Here is a 16852-nt window from a genome sequence, read left to right as displayed (position 1 = left end):
GATGGGAAATAAAGGGGATGATGAGGTTGGGAGAGGACTAGTTCTGAGCATCTTACCAGTAAGTGTTGAGTAAAACTCAGCTAACTCCAGTCCAAAGATGTGTGGGTTAGGTGGATTGGCCGTGATAAAATTGCCACTTAGTTAGTGTCCAGGATGTACAGGTTAGGTGGGGTTACGGGGGTAGGGCAGGGGAACGGGCCTGGATAGGCTGCTCTTTCAGAGGGTCAGTGCAGACTCGATGGACCGAATGGCCTTCTTCAGCAGTGATTCTATGATTCTAACTTTGGTGGGACCTGCCGCACAGACAGTCGCGGTATAATCTTGGGCAGCCATCAGATAAAGCCGAAAGCTTCAGCCGGTGCTAAATTATTTGGGGATTTTTAGCTTTCTGGTAACGATTATAGGTGAAGAGAGTTCGATTAATATTCACATTGTAACGAGTTCCATCGATTGTCCAAGAGATTTGATCCAGCTGTACAGAGTTAATTTCGAGTTCCAAATGTCTACTGAAAGCTCTTTTGCAGGATTTGACGAAAATTATTCAGAAGCACCCAAAGGTGCGGCCGAATGAAGTTGTCAGTATTGAGTGCAGATTAAAAAGCAGGTGAACCTTCTCTGCTCGAGGGAAAATCCGAGGTGGCATGAGTTCCCAAACTTTCAGCCAGAGAGTAAATCCGAGCGCTTTTCAATGACGGCACATAAATGTAGCAAATATGACAATGAGTGAATGTGTATGTAAAGATTTTCCACCACCCATGGCGCGTATTCAGGCCCCATTGTACAAAGCCCAAGCCAACGTAATGCCAACAATCTATAGGCACCGCAACACTCCAGGTTCCTTCTAATTAGACTAATTAGGGAGACGGTTTGAGGGTTGTTTGGGGACGGATACCTTCTTATCAAGATGCTTTATGCTGCCAATCAGCGCTGGATTGATGCTCTCCCACAACAAGAAAGCGGAGGCGATATGAGAGACTATCTCACCCTTTAAAGATGTTTAACTTCTCCAAAAACAATATTTTGTGTAATGCGTTTGAGAACGGCAGCTCAATGAAAAGATGCTGACGGACAACCCTGCTCTTCATCTGGCTCATTGTACTATTCGAGAGAGCAGTGAATTCCAGTATAGGCGCAGAAGCACAAATACTATACCACCAATAAATGCGTGAGCCAATATATAATTGCCATTTCTCGATTTGGGACTCCCCTTGCACTGCCTTTTAACACTGCCTTGAGATGATTAAATATGTTTTACCTTCCTATGAACACTGATATTTCGGATGCAGTCCACGGAATATTAAAACATTTTAGCCATTATCCAGTCTATGATTGGGATACGTGTGTATCAGTGTGAGGTTTGCTGCATTATTTAAACCAATGAATAGCAACATATTACAGGAGCAATTACCGTGTTGTCCAGGACGTCTGGAATCTTTTCATATAAATCTAAAAAAATAATCTTTGCAGTTTAGTGCGTTAATTGACTTTTAGGTTAACTTGAACAACGTGTTCAAATCATAAAATATTTTGCGCTATGCCTATCCTGTTGACCAGGCAGGCCTAGATGTCAATTGCACTGGATGTCAGTTGCACTGTATGTTAGTTCCAGAAAATCACAGTCAAGAACATTGTTACAGCTTTTTGTCATTTTTTTGGATTAATTTGGAGCAGAACTTCTAAGAAGCGGGAAATAGCTTGCTTTCCAATGGAAAACATTCTGCTTCAGGGAACGGCAATTGTATATAATTGTCAGGAGCAAAGAAACGTGAAAACGCATCCTTGTTTAAAAGTGGGAAGAGGTCGAATTTATTTCCGTCAGTATAAACAGGTACGCCCCAGTTTTCTAACTGTGACCACAATAAAATATTGACAAGAGACTCTCATTACAAAAGGTCCTTGGTGTTAATTGAAAAATTCGCACCAAAATGAAAACCTTGTTACACTGTGATCTAAAAATTAGGACACTTCGGAATGGAGAAGTCCAAGAACCCAATAAAATGACCCTATGCGTGTGGTTTACTGGGAGTTAAGCTTTTAATTGGTCAATAAATTATAAAGGGAGTGCGTTAATAGGTGCAGGTGTAAAAACAAAGTGAAGTCTTGTATTTGGCTGGTCTTACAGGGTAGGTCACCCCACACCCCCACACTGTCACCATCAGGTCAACTGACAACAAAACAAACAGCAGTCTCGCAGGGAGCACAGCAGATGGGAAATGCACCCGTCTAAAGAGACAGTATCCTTGTGCTGGTCTAATTAGGTAGTCATTCACAATCCCACAAATCGGAGCTGCAAACACCATCCTTTTAAGCTGCCGCCATTGCATTCACGAGATTTATGGAGCAATCAAATACAGTCACATTACATGTTTGGAACCTGGGCCGGCCATTGCGAAACTATTTTTGTAAATAACTCGGTGCAATTTAATTGAACATTTTAGCCATTATCCAGTCTATGATTGGGATACGTGTGTATCAGTGTGAGGTTTGCTGCATTATTTAAACCAATGAATAGCAACATATTACAGGAGCAATTACCGTGTTGTCCAGGACGTCTGGAATCTTTTCATATAAATCTAAAAAAATAATCTTTGCAGTTTAGTGCGTTAATTGACTTTTAGGTTAACTTGAACAACGGGAGTCTTGGCTCAAAAAGGGAGAAGTGGAGCACGGTGTAAGTATGAAGTTTCTGGTGCTGCAGGTGATGTCCTACATGGTTGTCAGGTAAAGCCAAAGCAAGTGGCCTAAAACGCTCAAGTCCGACCCGACTCAAGTCTTCACTTCCCCGCCATTACCACTTTTACTGGTGCATTATAGAACTCCAACACTGAATCAATTTGAACAAGAAAAAGTCACCTCCTTAAAAATAACTGGGTGAAAAGTCTCCACTTGCAACGCTTGTTGTTGGGATTGGACACGTAACAGGGTCGGAAGCCAGTCACCAAAAGATTATCAGTAATTCTGATATTACTTTTAACGTTTAAAAAAATAGGTGTCCAAGCCAGGGCGTGTATAGGCGAGTGGGTACATTTCCGATTAATCTTATATGCCATGCCGTGGTTGGCGTAAAATGGACCTTTGCTTGTCTTCCATTTCAAGTGGAATGCTGTTGAGCGGTTTCCAAAACCCTCCACGTCCTGTCACGCAAGGTTTGCACACTTACTTTCCCGATTTGCGCATTACTGTACATCGTGTGATCCAATCAGGTAGACTATCCTGGGGCCTAAACAAAGGTGCGACTGCTGATTGTAGCACAAACACTGCTCTGACTTTCTGCAAACCCGCTCTCATACGTTTAGACATTAGATACGGGCAGCGTTGGTTTCCTCGGCGAGTCAGGAAGTTCAAAGCATTTGGAAAGAAAATAATGGAAGAAAGTGGCATAAAGTCTTCAGTTAGACTCGGAGGCGCGGAAATCCTGTTGTAAACACCGTGTAAAGTGAAAGGGGCAATTCAATTAAAGTGCATCAATTTTTTAAGGATCCCAAATTATTTTCTAAAAGGTATGTGGCATTTCTATGTTGGGATAATGGGTTAACACGAGTGTCCCCCTCAGCTCTTCATTTAAAACAAGGGGGTAGCATCTAAAGCCAGCTTGGATTACGGTGATATTATCATTTTAAATGATTATATGTTTGTTTAAACGTTCATGGTTTTGGTTGAGAAAGTCGACAGCGCATACATGGCCATATGAGAATATTGAAAAAGGTTCAATAGGTTTTATTTGGGAGGGGGAGGGGGCATGACCTGGATTGAATGCTCCCCACTAATCCGTTTATTTTCCGATTGATTACACACAAACCCCGTCTGCTTACAGGTTGTTCACGAAGTCGTTGCAAGTAACCGGACAACAAATTAACATTTTTCTTCTGAAAGCGCCTGAGCGATAAGCAAAGAGTTTCCAAACTTAGCCCATTCGCCCACGTACAGGGCAGTTACACCGAAAGCAGTTAAGCAGACACCAGACTCAACAGCGCTGGAGATTTTATCTCAATAAAGTACACTCTAGGGGGGGAAGAAGTAAGAAGGGAAAGTGATGTGGTTAATACAGCAAGACAAACAGAGGCTATCAGAGCAGATAAGTGGGCCTTGTGTATCTCAATAGGGAATAGCTAAATAGCTCAATATTCAACCCAAGTGTCGCTGCTAACAAAAGTCTGTCAGTAATGCAGGTGCGTTTTGACTACACTATTGTGCCGCAACTACAGAATTACTTCAACGTCAATTGCCGATTGAAACAGCTTAGTATCTTTCTAACAAAAGAAGCCCTTAAATCTCATTCAATTTGTCTTTGTTTTGATGTTTATAATTTTAAGGTCAAACCCTGTTACCAAAACAGACTCTAACCGATACCATTTGCTGTTGCATTCTGTCCAATTTGATTTATTATTCTCCCTCCCACCTTCTGTAAATCACTTTATATTTCGGGTTTGCTTGTCTGCCACGGTGTATATTTTGCAGCGTGCATAAAACAAAAGATAAATGTTTACTCAACTGGAGATGGTGATAATGGCGATTTAACAAATAATGTTCTGCTGATTTTACCCTCACACCTAACAGTGAAACCGATTGATGCAAAGCTCTGCGCCTGCATCGTATTCAGCCAAAGCCATATGTGTGTTTCCAATCGTAAACTGTTCGTGTGAAGACACGTGTCGTTCTCTGGGAGCGGATAAACTAAATTTTATAGACATTGAATCCGCGTGCTTTTGTACATGACTGATCTCTATTTTTTTAAATATTGCTTCCGTTGCTTTAAATTCCTTCTGTGGCTTCTGAATAATGTAATCGTCCATCGAGTTATATTCAAAAAGCTGTGCCAAGCAGGGAAAAGAATGAGATAACGCAAGCCTCGTCACGCAATGTATCAGGACGCTGCTGGATGTCATTGTCTCTTCTGTTTCAAGTTAGCTGATGTACGGCTATAAATGTAACATTTTACCGTCTCTCAGCCCAGCTCCGAGAAAACAAGGTGTCTGATCTTTTAATTTTGCTTTTCTTAGTTGTACTGAACTTTATTGGCAACCCTCTCCGGAACAAAAAACAACATTGAACTATAGGAATGGCTAGAAAGATATGTGCCATGATTGTAATGTAATAAAGATTGTTCTTTTAAAAAGTTCTGTTTTCTCGCAATCCGGTCAAGTGGCTTTTCTTAAATCTGCCCAGTGATGTCTTCATTCTCCTGTCTTGAAGTCAAACGTGTGTAATCCAGACCCAGATGGGACGAGTGTCCTCTTCTGGCCTGTGGAAATTCAGTGTCGACAGTTCCAGTGGCTGTGCCTCGTTCAGTGTGAAGTCGGGGTTTTAAGTTAGTTTCCTGTTGTTGCCTAAAGCTTTTAAAGCACGGGCAACGTGTTTTCACAATCCACAACATGACTGGGACTACAGCATTCACGGTTGCTCTGAACCCCTGTGTAAATGATTCGGTGACCTAATTTATCAAATGGGGGGATTACTAAAACCATTGGGCGCTTCAGCCGTCACGGGACCTGTTCAAATGAGGAAGTTCCGCCAGAAAAATGACAATGCGAAAAGGCCAAGAACAAACACGCAATCTGCAAAGTCATTTAGCACAGTAAATCACGCCACGTACTCTAAAAATGGAAGAGGCCCTCGTTATTATTGCATTGACCTTTAGATCTGTGACATACATTCGAGACTACACACGCGGATGAGAGTAATAATTGAAAAATTAAACTGAATGGAATCAAATTGAATAAACTAGAAGCATTATCAAATGGAGTGGTCTCTTAGAAAAGTGTAATTCTAATGAAGTCTTTGGGGTCATCACTAAAAGCCCACTCTACATGAAGTGTGAGTTTTTCGCTTAATTTATGTATCCTCTGTTTAAAATTGATATTGTCTCCTTTTCCCTCACTCCCTGCACTGTAGACGAGTTATAAGATGGAAATTATATCGAACCGTATTAATACACGTGGAAAGGTATGTTTTGACCCACCGCACGCAGTTGCAATTTGTTCCTCCTGTCCTTCGTTAATCATGTCATGAAAATGAAACCCTATATCACCCTTACACTTTCCACAGACAAGAAATAAGCGGAAATACACCCCAGCGTGCCTGGACTAATGGTAGTCCTAACTCAAATGCAACATCCCTCTTTTCAGCTAGCACTAGGGTTTAAATATGTTGCCGTTCTGGATATTCTGCAGTAGCTATGTTGTTTTGTTTCTTGCTGTGGAGTAAAATATGGCCCAGCAGTAAACACGTTGGTATCTAGAGAATTTTTGCAAATGCAAAGTTAATTCAAAATCCAAAGCAGAGCGTACAATGGGCTGACATTCTAACGTATAATAGGTGCATTGAATTAAAATCCCTACTCTCTCATACACATCCACCTGACAATTTAGAGAGAAAAAAACCCTTTCCCACACAGGTGCTTTAAGATGACCAACGACTTCTTAAAGTAATTTACAATAGCACGGGGTAATTTTGTAGAAATGAAGTAGCCTGAACGATCTAGCGTACAGCGAGCCGGCTGAAACATAAATTAATAACTTCCCTCGCTACTTACTCGCAATACGTGCTTTCAAACAAATGTAATATTTGGCTTTGGAATTTGTTACAGAGACCCGATTCCACCGCTGCCAACTTCTAAAGAATTCTATGTTTTTGCTAAAACACCCTCAGCAAAAAGCAATGTCCAATTGATTACTGCCTCAGAAATTGAATATAGATGCCTTGGGCCTACAGGTTAAAAAGTTAACGTATTAAATTAGATTTTATTTTTCTCATCGATGTATTAAATTCTATACACTCTTGAGTGTTTATAGATATATACAAAGGTGTATTGGTATCTAGATGGGTGCCAAAATTAAACAATTTCTATTCGATTATATGTGGCAAAGAACCATGATCAAATCATGTTCGACTTCCAACTCACCGCTCCTCGTTTACAACAAGACGGAGTGCCATACTGGAAATGATGCCGATTGTCACAAGATTATCCGCAGCATTTTGACATCAGAACGCATGATTCCATACCGAAACCCAAAGGGCGCTTCAAAAAACATCACACTGAATGTAAAACTCGTTCGTTTTTCTGACGTGTCTACGGTATCCTAACATGGGGGAAAGCATGATGAAGTAGAGGGGTGAACAGACAGAACAGAAAGAGAGCCCGACTGGTAGATCCCGAAGCTCTTGCGATTCTTCTCGCGGCAAGAAATTACTCTGACATACGTGCATTCACTTAGTTTTCATTTTAAAAACACTCACAAAGGGCCAGGCTTTCCAAAACTTGTCCAACTTTTTTGTTGGCACACGGCCACAATAATTATCGTTATTGAAACTATGGGAGAAACTGATCTCAATTATTGCTATGTGCGGTTAAAATTAATTCCCCTTCCATCTCTCCCTAGCACATACTCGCTCAATGTTTTTCAATAGCACGAGCATAGCACAACACTTGGTGCAAAAAGTTTTATTATCCAGAGCCTTAGAAGATACCTTACAATTTTCCACTTAAGTCTAAAGTGCGGGAACTTTATGGGTGTAGGTGTGTGCATATACACACACTCACTTATATCTGTGTGTGTGCATATGCACACATATATATTTGTATGTGTGTGCATTTATACACATTCAGATATATATTTGTATGTGAATGTGCATATTTGCACACTCACGTATATGCGTGTATGTGCACATATACACACATACATGTATGTGTGTGAGAGCATATATATACTCACATATATATCTATGCATATGCATATATACACACACACATATATATCTGTATGTGTGTGTACATATATACACATTCACATATATATTTGGATGTGTGTGCATATACACACATATATCTGTATGTGTGCATGAATATATACAGGCATATATATATCTATGTGCGTGAGTGCATATTTACACTCATATATCTGTATGTGTGTGTGTGCAATATGCACTCACATATATATCTGTATGTGTATGTAACTATACACAAACATATATGTCTGTATATGTACATGCATATATACATTCACATATATATTTGTACGTGTGTGCATATACATATGCTCACATATATATCTGTGTGCATTTTTCCACATTCACACATATATTTCTATTTGTGTGTGCCTATATATACACACACACATCTGTATGTGTGCATATATATACATACACTCTGTATATGTGTGCATATATACACGTATATTTCTGTATATGTCCGTGTGCATATATACACTCTCGTATTTATATTTCTGTATGTATGCATATTCACACACACACATAGATCTGTATGTTTGTGCATATATGCAGACACATATATTTCTGTATGTATTCGCGTGCATATATACACTTACACATTATATCTGCATGTGTGCATATTTACACACACATATATATCTGTATGTGTGTGCATTTATACACACTCATATACATAAATGTATTTGTGTGTTTAGTAAACCATCGTGATAGTTTCAACCTGCTAGTAGCGCCAATCGCCTAACTTATCTTTTTGTAATCTTTTCGTGCCCCAAGTCTTTCTGTTACATGTCATGAGCGAAACCTGATTTGTTTATAATGGCGATTTAAATCAATTTACTTCCAGCTCCTGGCACTTTAGGTCTAAATCTCCCCCCCCCCCCCCCCCGTCAAATGGTGCATGAGAAGCAGAACTCTGCAGATTTCCAGAATAGATGTATAAAACCTCAGCGTCCTAATGTGCTAATTGGGCTCTTGGTTGTTGGGGAGATTGCAGTGCTGATTCCTCTGCGTTTATAGCAATTGCCTATTTGTCGAGACCGGCCTTCTATCGTGTAAAACAATTACTTCAAATAGCTTTACTGAGCTTCAAAGAGTTATTTACTTGCTAAAGGAAATCGTTTTGCCAGAAATATTGACGTTCTTTGTAGTCACACCTGCAATGCACTAAATAGAAAAGTTGTCGCCGCGATTTAGTCTTTTGCCATTCAACCCTTAGTACAACTTTGGATTTTCTTTGTACACAGAGCATCTGCTCATTCTTGCTGGCTGCAAAGGAGGGAGTGAATGCACTGGCTGTAATGAAAACTGACATCGCCGTGTTCCTTGTGTGAATTAAAATCCAGATATTACTCGCCTAAACTTCTTTGAAAGCGTCAAATTTTATGTTGTGACAAGTGAAATAATGTAATGTGGAATGATGCATTTCTTAACCGATTCTACTTTCTCCTCGCCTGATGATCTCGGCCTGTTTTCACTGGGAGTTTGTCACCCCCAGTAGGCGGAGTTGCTTGTGTGTTATTATTTCGACAATTAATATTTATGCTTGGTTTCGCAAGCTCAGTAGGCTAAACAGCTGGTTTGTAATGCAGAAGAAGGCCAGCAGCGCGGGTTCAATTCCCGCACCAGCTGAGAATTCTGAATTCTCCCTCCGTGTAATCGAACAGGCGCCGGAATGTGGCGACTAGGGGCTTTTCATCCTTACCTTCATTGCAGTGTTAATGTAAGCCTGCTTGTGATAATAAAGATTATTTGTTTTATTTTTATTATTAATATCACTGGTAGAGAGAACCTCGCGTCAGTACCTGCTCCTATTGTCTATATCTAAGTTTAAAGTCACAAATTATAGTTCTGCTAAACAAACTCTGCAATACTCGGCTACTTAAACAGAATAGAAATTCCTGAAGATTATCAGATTCTTAGCAACATCATTGATTTAATCAGTCTGCTTAATAATTCCAGATCTGGCCAGTAAGTATATTAATAGTCTAGTTAGGATTTTGCAGGCTTTAGTTGATCAGTTCTTGATTAATGTCGAAATGGTTACTTAACATGTCATAAATTATGTATTTTAAATGTAGGTATTTTGTATAGAAGGTTATTCCATTTAATTATGCCGCGCGGTTCCTTATTTAAAATGCTTCTATAACAAGTCGGCGAAAGGTTATATTTCGATGAGAATATTGAAACGCTCGGCACATCGTATTTCAAAGTGCTTTTTAGGCCAAATGATCAGGCAACTCTGAAATCAATGTTGCTGTATTTGTCAAAATTAGACTAAATGCCAGAGTTTATTTACTGAGCCATTATTCAGGATCCCAGCAGAGCAGACTGGATATAAACCTGTTTCACTCCCATCTCAGTTTTAGCACTTTGCTTTCATTTCATTTTAGAGGCACCACTTGGTACAACGATTCATTATATCATTTGAGCCAACTGCACTTTATAGCATAGCACACAAAACTGTAGACCTTAGAATATCCCAGTCGATGAGGTGCACAATTGCACACGCGCGCGATTGTTGAAATTTACGTGCACTAACATTTCAGTTTTTAGTAATGGCTTCTCCTTATCATCGCCTGACAGAAGGTTACTAAAACAGTGTCTGTTCCTCAAGTAGACGGGTTCCTTTAACAGTATTGGCACTTTGAGATTCAAGACGAATCTCAAAATGGTGCAGCTAACTTCAAGCCAGTGCTTGGTTCCTTCGTTCATTTTTTTTAGTTTAAATAAAGGAATGGGAATTATATTCAGGTCTGGCACATTAGGTTCAAATTCGACGAATAATATATAACCTGGAATTTGAAATCAGTGAAAACCAAAGTATAAGTTCAAGCTGAAATCAAATTTGATTAATTGTCAGGCAATTAGCAATGTTAAAAAAAAAGAACAAATGTTCTATTCTCTATCAGAATATGTCATTATTCTGGAAGAGCCCTCTGAGTAAAACAGTGTTCAAAGCAAATGAAGGATTTAGATTCCCAGAACCATGTTATTTTATACAATTTTATTGATAACGTTTTGTATTTCAGAGGACTGTCAGTTCAATTTTTCAATGCATAGTTTAATGATAAACTATTTTTATTTCAGATTATATTCGCAAACTGTGCAAATCTAACTTCACATTAAATGTAAATTAAATATATATTTTTTAATCCTTCCCTTGTCCTCTAAAATCTGGTCACATTTCCACAACATTGCATCCCAAATAACAGATAATTCAATATGTCCAGATTTTCTTTACTGATGAACTTAAGCAAACACACCGAGAAATATTTTAAATTATAGATTTTATTTTTTTAAGAAAAGTGTGAAAATATTGCATTAAAATAATACAGGAATGTTGGCCAGTATCCATTTTTTAAACAATTTTTACCTTAGAGAGGTACAGAGTTTATAAAACGTAATATCCATATACAAAACACAGGTTAAAAATATCAGCTGAAAAGGCTTTTCAGAATCTTCTGTTTCACAGCTTTAAAAATCTTTTTTTTAATTTCCCCATTATAATCTTTAAAGAGAACGTTCTTACACTGAACGTAGTGTGCGGTCGATAAACCATTAGATGGCTTCATGTCTTTCAGAAACAGATTTACTTTGCATTGTCTTCAAAGGACAATTCAATTTTCTGTGTCAAGTTGAATGTTTACACCTGAGATGCCCTATACACACCATCAATGTAGGTTTGGAAATAATACCCAGTTCTTTTTCTCAACACAGGGCTTTGCAGATATTTCTGCATTCCAACTCGAGTCTTTGGAAATGTACATAAATATATATACAGGATAAAGTCAGCTGAACCATTGACTGTCCGTTATTCTGTTGGCATAGAGGAAATGTACAAAAATAATCCTACCTTCAGATAGGCGTGCATTATATTTTATTAACAGCCGTTAACATTTGGAATCCTACCATTAAATTTCCCTGCATTGTGTATCACAGTTTCTTGGTGCAGATTTGGTAGAGCCGATGAAGAGGAAGGTATTGATGACAATAGAGGAACGGCTGGAGACTGGGACGAGCAGCTGGCTGGACTGGCGTTGGCCCCGATGATATTTTCTATGGAGAAATGGGACCTTGATATGGCCGAGTTGTGTTTGACAGCTTGCACGGAGGGGAGAGTAGGGTTAAGCTGCGGGTAGAAAGAAGTCGTGGCTAGTTCGTTCGCGGGCAGTATGGAGGGCGGGGGGATGGGGTGGGCCTGCCTTGAAGGATGCTGAAAGGCAAAAACGGCAGAATGAGGGTGGTAAGCTTGGATCTGAAGCCCGTATCCACAGCCGTAAGGTCCGTAACCATAAGCAGGAATATAATTACCGTGCTCCCGGAGCAGATCCGCCGATTGCTGTCTTTTGAATCGTTTTCGTCTCCGTAAAAAGCTGCCATTGTCAAACATATCTGCAGATTCGGGATCCAGAGTCCAGTAGTTGCCTTTGCCCGGGTTACCAGGCTCCCTGGGAATTTTTACGAAACAGTCGTTTAAGGACAAATTGTGCCTGATGGAGTTCTGCCAGGCGGGGAACTTCTCTCTGTAATAGGGGAACCTATTACTGATAAATTCGCAGATCTCACTCAGAGTCAGTCTCTTTTTGGGACTTTGCAGGATTGCCATTGTGATTAAGGCTATGTAAGAGTAAGGAGGTTTGACCAAGGGGTTTTTGCTGACTGGTTTGTAAGGGTCCCGGTTTGATGAGCTATCCACACAAGAAGGTGATCGAGGCGTCAGGATTTCAGAGTGCATTTGGCTCCCCACTTCTCCAAAAGAGCTGCCCCCCTGGGCCTCGTCCTCCTCTCCTTCCGCTCCGTCTCCCACCACATCTATGTCGGTCTCTTCTGAGAGGAAGGACGCATCGGACATTTCAGAGCTCAAAGTCATAATCTGAACAGACCCAGGGCTGGAGAGCTGCTCCGAGAGGCTCCGGGGCGATTCTCAGCAACCTACCACCAGCTTCCCACATAAGGAATCGCAGCAACAACACAAAAAGGCAAGCTGAAACAGGAAATTGTCCCTCCTGCCAACTTTCTCAATTCCTTTATAGCCTCGACTCCAAAGATCAATCGGGTCTCGAATCACCTTAAAGGAGATGTCCTTCTTGCAACCTTTTCTTAGGGAATGTAAAAAAAAAATCACCAAATAGACCAGTTCTCAAACACAAATTATAAGCGAAGGGAGAAAGGGCGGTTCTCTCTGGAGCCTTATATTACAGCAGAGATCACATGGCTCCAAACGTCACCACAAAATTAGAAAATCTGATCACATTCCTCCTTCAGAATATCGAACAGGGAGCGCTGTGCGATAAATAATTAATAGGCGGTGCGCTTCGCTCCTTCCACATGTGCCTTCAGTCTTCGCATGATCCATCTTTAGGCTTCCTGTTTGTAAGGTTTCTTTATCCAGCACTTCTGTCTCCACCCCCACCCCACAACAAATATAAAGAAGCTAGTTCAGAATATCCCCCCACCTCCCAAATTAAAGTGTGGAAATCAAACCCATTGAATGGAACTTTAACAGGGTCTATTGATAAATGCAGGAATTGTATCATCGATTTAACCCAATGCAACGGGATTTTAATGAAGGGCCAGCGGCAAATTGCAACCATAAAACCAAACGGTATAAGACTCCCCTTCACGGCTGCAATTTGCTCAGAAAGATACATTTTCCCTTTTTTGTTTTAACAGCAAAGATTTCAGGTCCCTGGAGAAACTGTGGCGAATTGCAAACATTGCGCACTCCTAATTGCTGCCGCCACTTTTGAAGTCTGCGTTGAAAATGAAGTGGATTTTGTAACTAGGTTGGCGGTCTATTAAATCCAACTGTCGCCTTTTACATTTTACACCCCCCCCCCCCCCCCCCATGAAGTTTGTACAACATACAACGCAAATAATGTCCCAAGGGGGATTTGCCATAACACACGAAGTAACAGTTTCCTTTCCCAACTTCAAATTGAATTAATGTCCCAACCCTGCCAATCTCCCGAGCAAACGTTGCTGGGGCTCATTCAACAATTACATTCATCGGACAGATTCGGAAAGGGGGAGACTTTTTGAAACCAATTCTATCCTCGGTGAGGATTAATGTGCGGGGAGGGAGCTAGGTGCGAAATTATCTGCAGCTCTAATTCAGAGGGTTACGTGACTAGCGAACTGTGTATTGTTTATGAGGCTACTTAAATTCGTCTTCGATATGTTTGCGTCCCATGACCAACATTTTGCAACTTCACGCACCAAAATGCGGGTTTAAAAATGTACACCAATCGTCTGTCAATACACCGGGGTTACTGACTAGTTGAGGAATGACAGAACACGAGTTCGGATGAAACATTTTTCTATGTGGACTTCTTCCATTCGATTCCGTGTCACACACCGATCACTGTAATTACTGCAAAGGGCAGAGAGATGCATTGTCACCTACTTCACTTTCAATCTTGCGAAGACTGCCCTGAGGAAAACTGCTTATTTTTTTACCATTTGACGTTTACTTTTCTCTCCAAAAATAAAAGAAACTCCAATAGATGCAAACGGATTGCGGAGGGAAAATCGGCTGTGCAAGTCACGAAATTATGTGGGGGGAAATAACCGACACTGGTTTCTATCTGTGCTACGGAAATGAAATGATTTCATTTTTATTTGGACTCAAGCAGCTCCCATTGCAGTACCGGCTGTTGAGTTGATGATAATGTTGTTACCCTGGTTTGGACTTGTGCCATCTAGTTTGTAAATGTTGTGCTACCCGATCTCGAGCACAAAGGGAGATCCAGGAAACACAGGCAATTAAATAATGAGCGGCTATTTTAAACAGAAAAGTTGTTAATTAGAGCAGAACACTAGATAAAGAGTACCTCTCGAAGAGCCATTTAAACTGGGATAAGCACTTGGCAGAAATAAATACACAAGAAGTTGTAGAAGATACCTTATTATTAGTTTGTACTAAACTATAGGTTGGGCGAGAACGAACGTTAAACAAAAAAAGACGACAGAACTTTGCAAAAACAACAGACATTAAAAATAAAAACTGGAAGAAGAAAAGAAAAACCCGGACGTAACATTAGGATAATTTAGATTCAGGGCACTTTGTGAATTAAGCTGCTGTATTCATCGTACAAAAATAACAGACTATGTCAGGAAGAATTTAACAGCTTTTCTTTCGCAAGAAAAAGAACTACAGCTCGCCATAACTTCATTACCCATTACACGTTAGACCAAATGATTAATAGAAGCTGGTTCAAGCGTAGTTAATGTAAATATTGTTCTTTTTCATGTTTTATTTGGCACCAGGCGAAAGACTCGACACCAGAGAGAGGGTTTAAAAAAACAAGCGAGGAATTGGTTTTCAAAGCTTGCATTTTACAATATTGTGCGTTAGGAGATATTGTTTTGAACGAGTTTGCGATTGTGCTCTCTTACCCATTTCTCGGCGGTTCACCTCTCAACTGGTGTAAAATGCGAAGGGTTCTTCAGCCATTTTGCGTTTCTTTTGCTAAATTCAAACTATTTGTCATTTTGCCGGTGCTTGATGAGTGTCTTTCTTCATGATGAAGTGGGCGAACCTCCTTCATTGTATTCCCCCTGAACGAATGGAATCCACGACGTTATGAGTTGTATGGAAAACAACGTATTCCTCTGTATCTGTAAAATCAAAGGGAATCTTTGAATTCAGTCTTGTGCTAAGAATGACCAGAAAAGAATGCAAGCAGTTGGAAAGATCCCACATAATACTGTCCATTGGTCTTATCAAATAATATGTGATTTTTAAAGATCCCATTTTTGATCAATTTTAATTGCTATTTGGAAGCCTCAATGACACTTCATTGGGAGTAAATTCTGCACGATTTGGCACATAGATTTGATTAAACAAGTTAATATAATAGCTGATAAACTTTATAGAGGGCCATGTGTTAACACGTATACCCTATTCCGCTGAGATTGCGACTGTGTTATAACTTGGCCTGAATAAATTAAGAATGTCTGATCCGAAAAACGTAATGTACTTTTCTATTAAGCACATTTGCTGACCTCTTTTACTTGAGTTGAATTGTACAGAATGAAACTACTGCTGCCCAAATGTCTCAGTGGTGGCGGCTCCGGAGCGCCACCTACCAGGGTCACAGCACCCACCAGTCTCTTCGCCTGTTTGTGTGCGACTAAGGCACAGAATACTTGTGCAGTAGTTAGGCAATTTCTTATGGATTTGCAGATCTCAAAGATGGGTTGTAACACGCACATACTGGGCCAGAGAGATATTTAGCAAACTTTTAACAACAACGCTGGACATCAGCTCGATCACAGCAAGAGCCGCGGTTGTTGCAAAGAAAGATGCACATTCTGGCGAAAGCATCAAAGGCATTGTTCAAATTTCCCTGATGTGTACATGAGCGTTGTGCAGACAAAAGACGAGAATGCATTTTCCCACCATTGTATAGCGGAAAATATAGAAAAAGAATGCGCACTCTACGGTAAGTCTTTTTTGGAAATCCATGGTCTCGAATGACAAGAGATTTAAAAATAAGATCATTACTGAACTGATTGCGTTGATTTGAATGATTTTCTGTGTATCCTCGCCACCCGCTCCCCCCCCCCCCCCCCCCCACCCGCGTCTGGCTGAACGTATTTTTTTTCTTCAATTTCTGGCCTGTTTTAATGCAACTGGTTTATTTCGACATCATTAAGATGTGTTTTATTAACTATTAGTCAGACATACTGAAAAGATCACCTTTTAGCATTTTGAGTGAAGTGCACATATTCACAATTACTCTGATGAGACATGTCTTATTTTCTCTTGCTAATTCTTCCGTCCACTTCCTAAATCGCAGAATGATATGAGCAAAGCCAAGTGTCTGCAACACCCCCACCCCAACACTAACTCCATTCCCTAGACATCCATCCCAGCCCCTGTCTCAGGCTGAACCAGACTGTTTGCAACCTTGGCGCCCTGTTTGACCCTGGGCTGACCTGCCCACCCCATATCCTCTCCATCACCCGGGCTGCCTACTTGCACCTCCGTGAGATCGGCAGTCTCCACCCCGGCCTCAGCTCATCTGCTACTGAAGATCTCACCCATGCATTGGTTTCATTGACAACAACCGGGGCCTGAAATTCAGCCACGCCCCAGCAAATTGACAGCTGAGCTTTC

The 16852-nt window shown here is 40.5% G+C and overlaps 1 protein-coding gene across 3 annotated transcripts; it reads right to left on the bottom strand.

Annotated features, from left to right (window-relative positions):
* Window positions 1-10998: 10998 nt before the first annotated feature.
* Window positions 10999-15579, bottom strand: LOC140429299 (forkhead box protein D1-like). 3 transcript variants are annotated; one of them, XM_072516114.1, is made up of 2 exons: window positions 15127-15579; window positions 10999-12827 (listed from the first exon to the last, which is right to left on the bottom strand). In XM_072516114.1, exon 2 carries the CDS (start codon window positions 12596-12598, stop codon window positions 11609-11611), a length of 990 nt encoding a protein of 329 aa, XP_072372215.1. In that variant the 5' UTR covers window positions 12599-12827; window positions 15127-15579; the 3' UTR covers window positions 10999-11608. The 3 variants fall into 3 exon arrangements, with proteins under 3 accessions (XP_072372215.1, XP_072372216.1, XP_072372217.1); XM_072516115.1 differs by having other exon boundaries at window positions 10999-12822; XM_072516116.1 differs by lacking the exon at window positions 15127-15579 and having other exon boundaries at window positions 11703-11941; window positions 12040-13498.
* Between the last annotated feature and the right edge of the window lie 1273 nt (window positions 15580-16852).

This window comes from Scyliorhinus torazame, chromosome 9 (assembly GCF_047496885.1).
Source record: "Scyliorhinus torazame isolate Kashiwa2021f chromosome 9, sScyTor2.1, whole genome shotgun sequence".
Taxonomy (NCBI): Eukaryota; Metazoa; Chordata; class Chondrichthyes; order Carcharhiniformes; family Scyliorhinidae; genus Scyliorhinus; species Scyliorhinus torazame.
The sequence above is the reverse complement of the archived record's forward strand: the minus strand, read 5'-3'. Positions and strand labels throughout refer to the sequence as shown.

What these genes read in the sequence shown, in the direction of transcription:
- LOC140429299 (XM_072516114.1), bottom strand. Translation starts at nt 12,598, where the DNA reads ATGACTTTGAGCTCTGAAATGTCCGATGCGTCCTTCCTCTCAGAAGAG.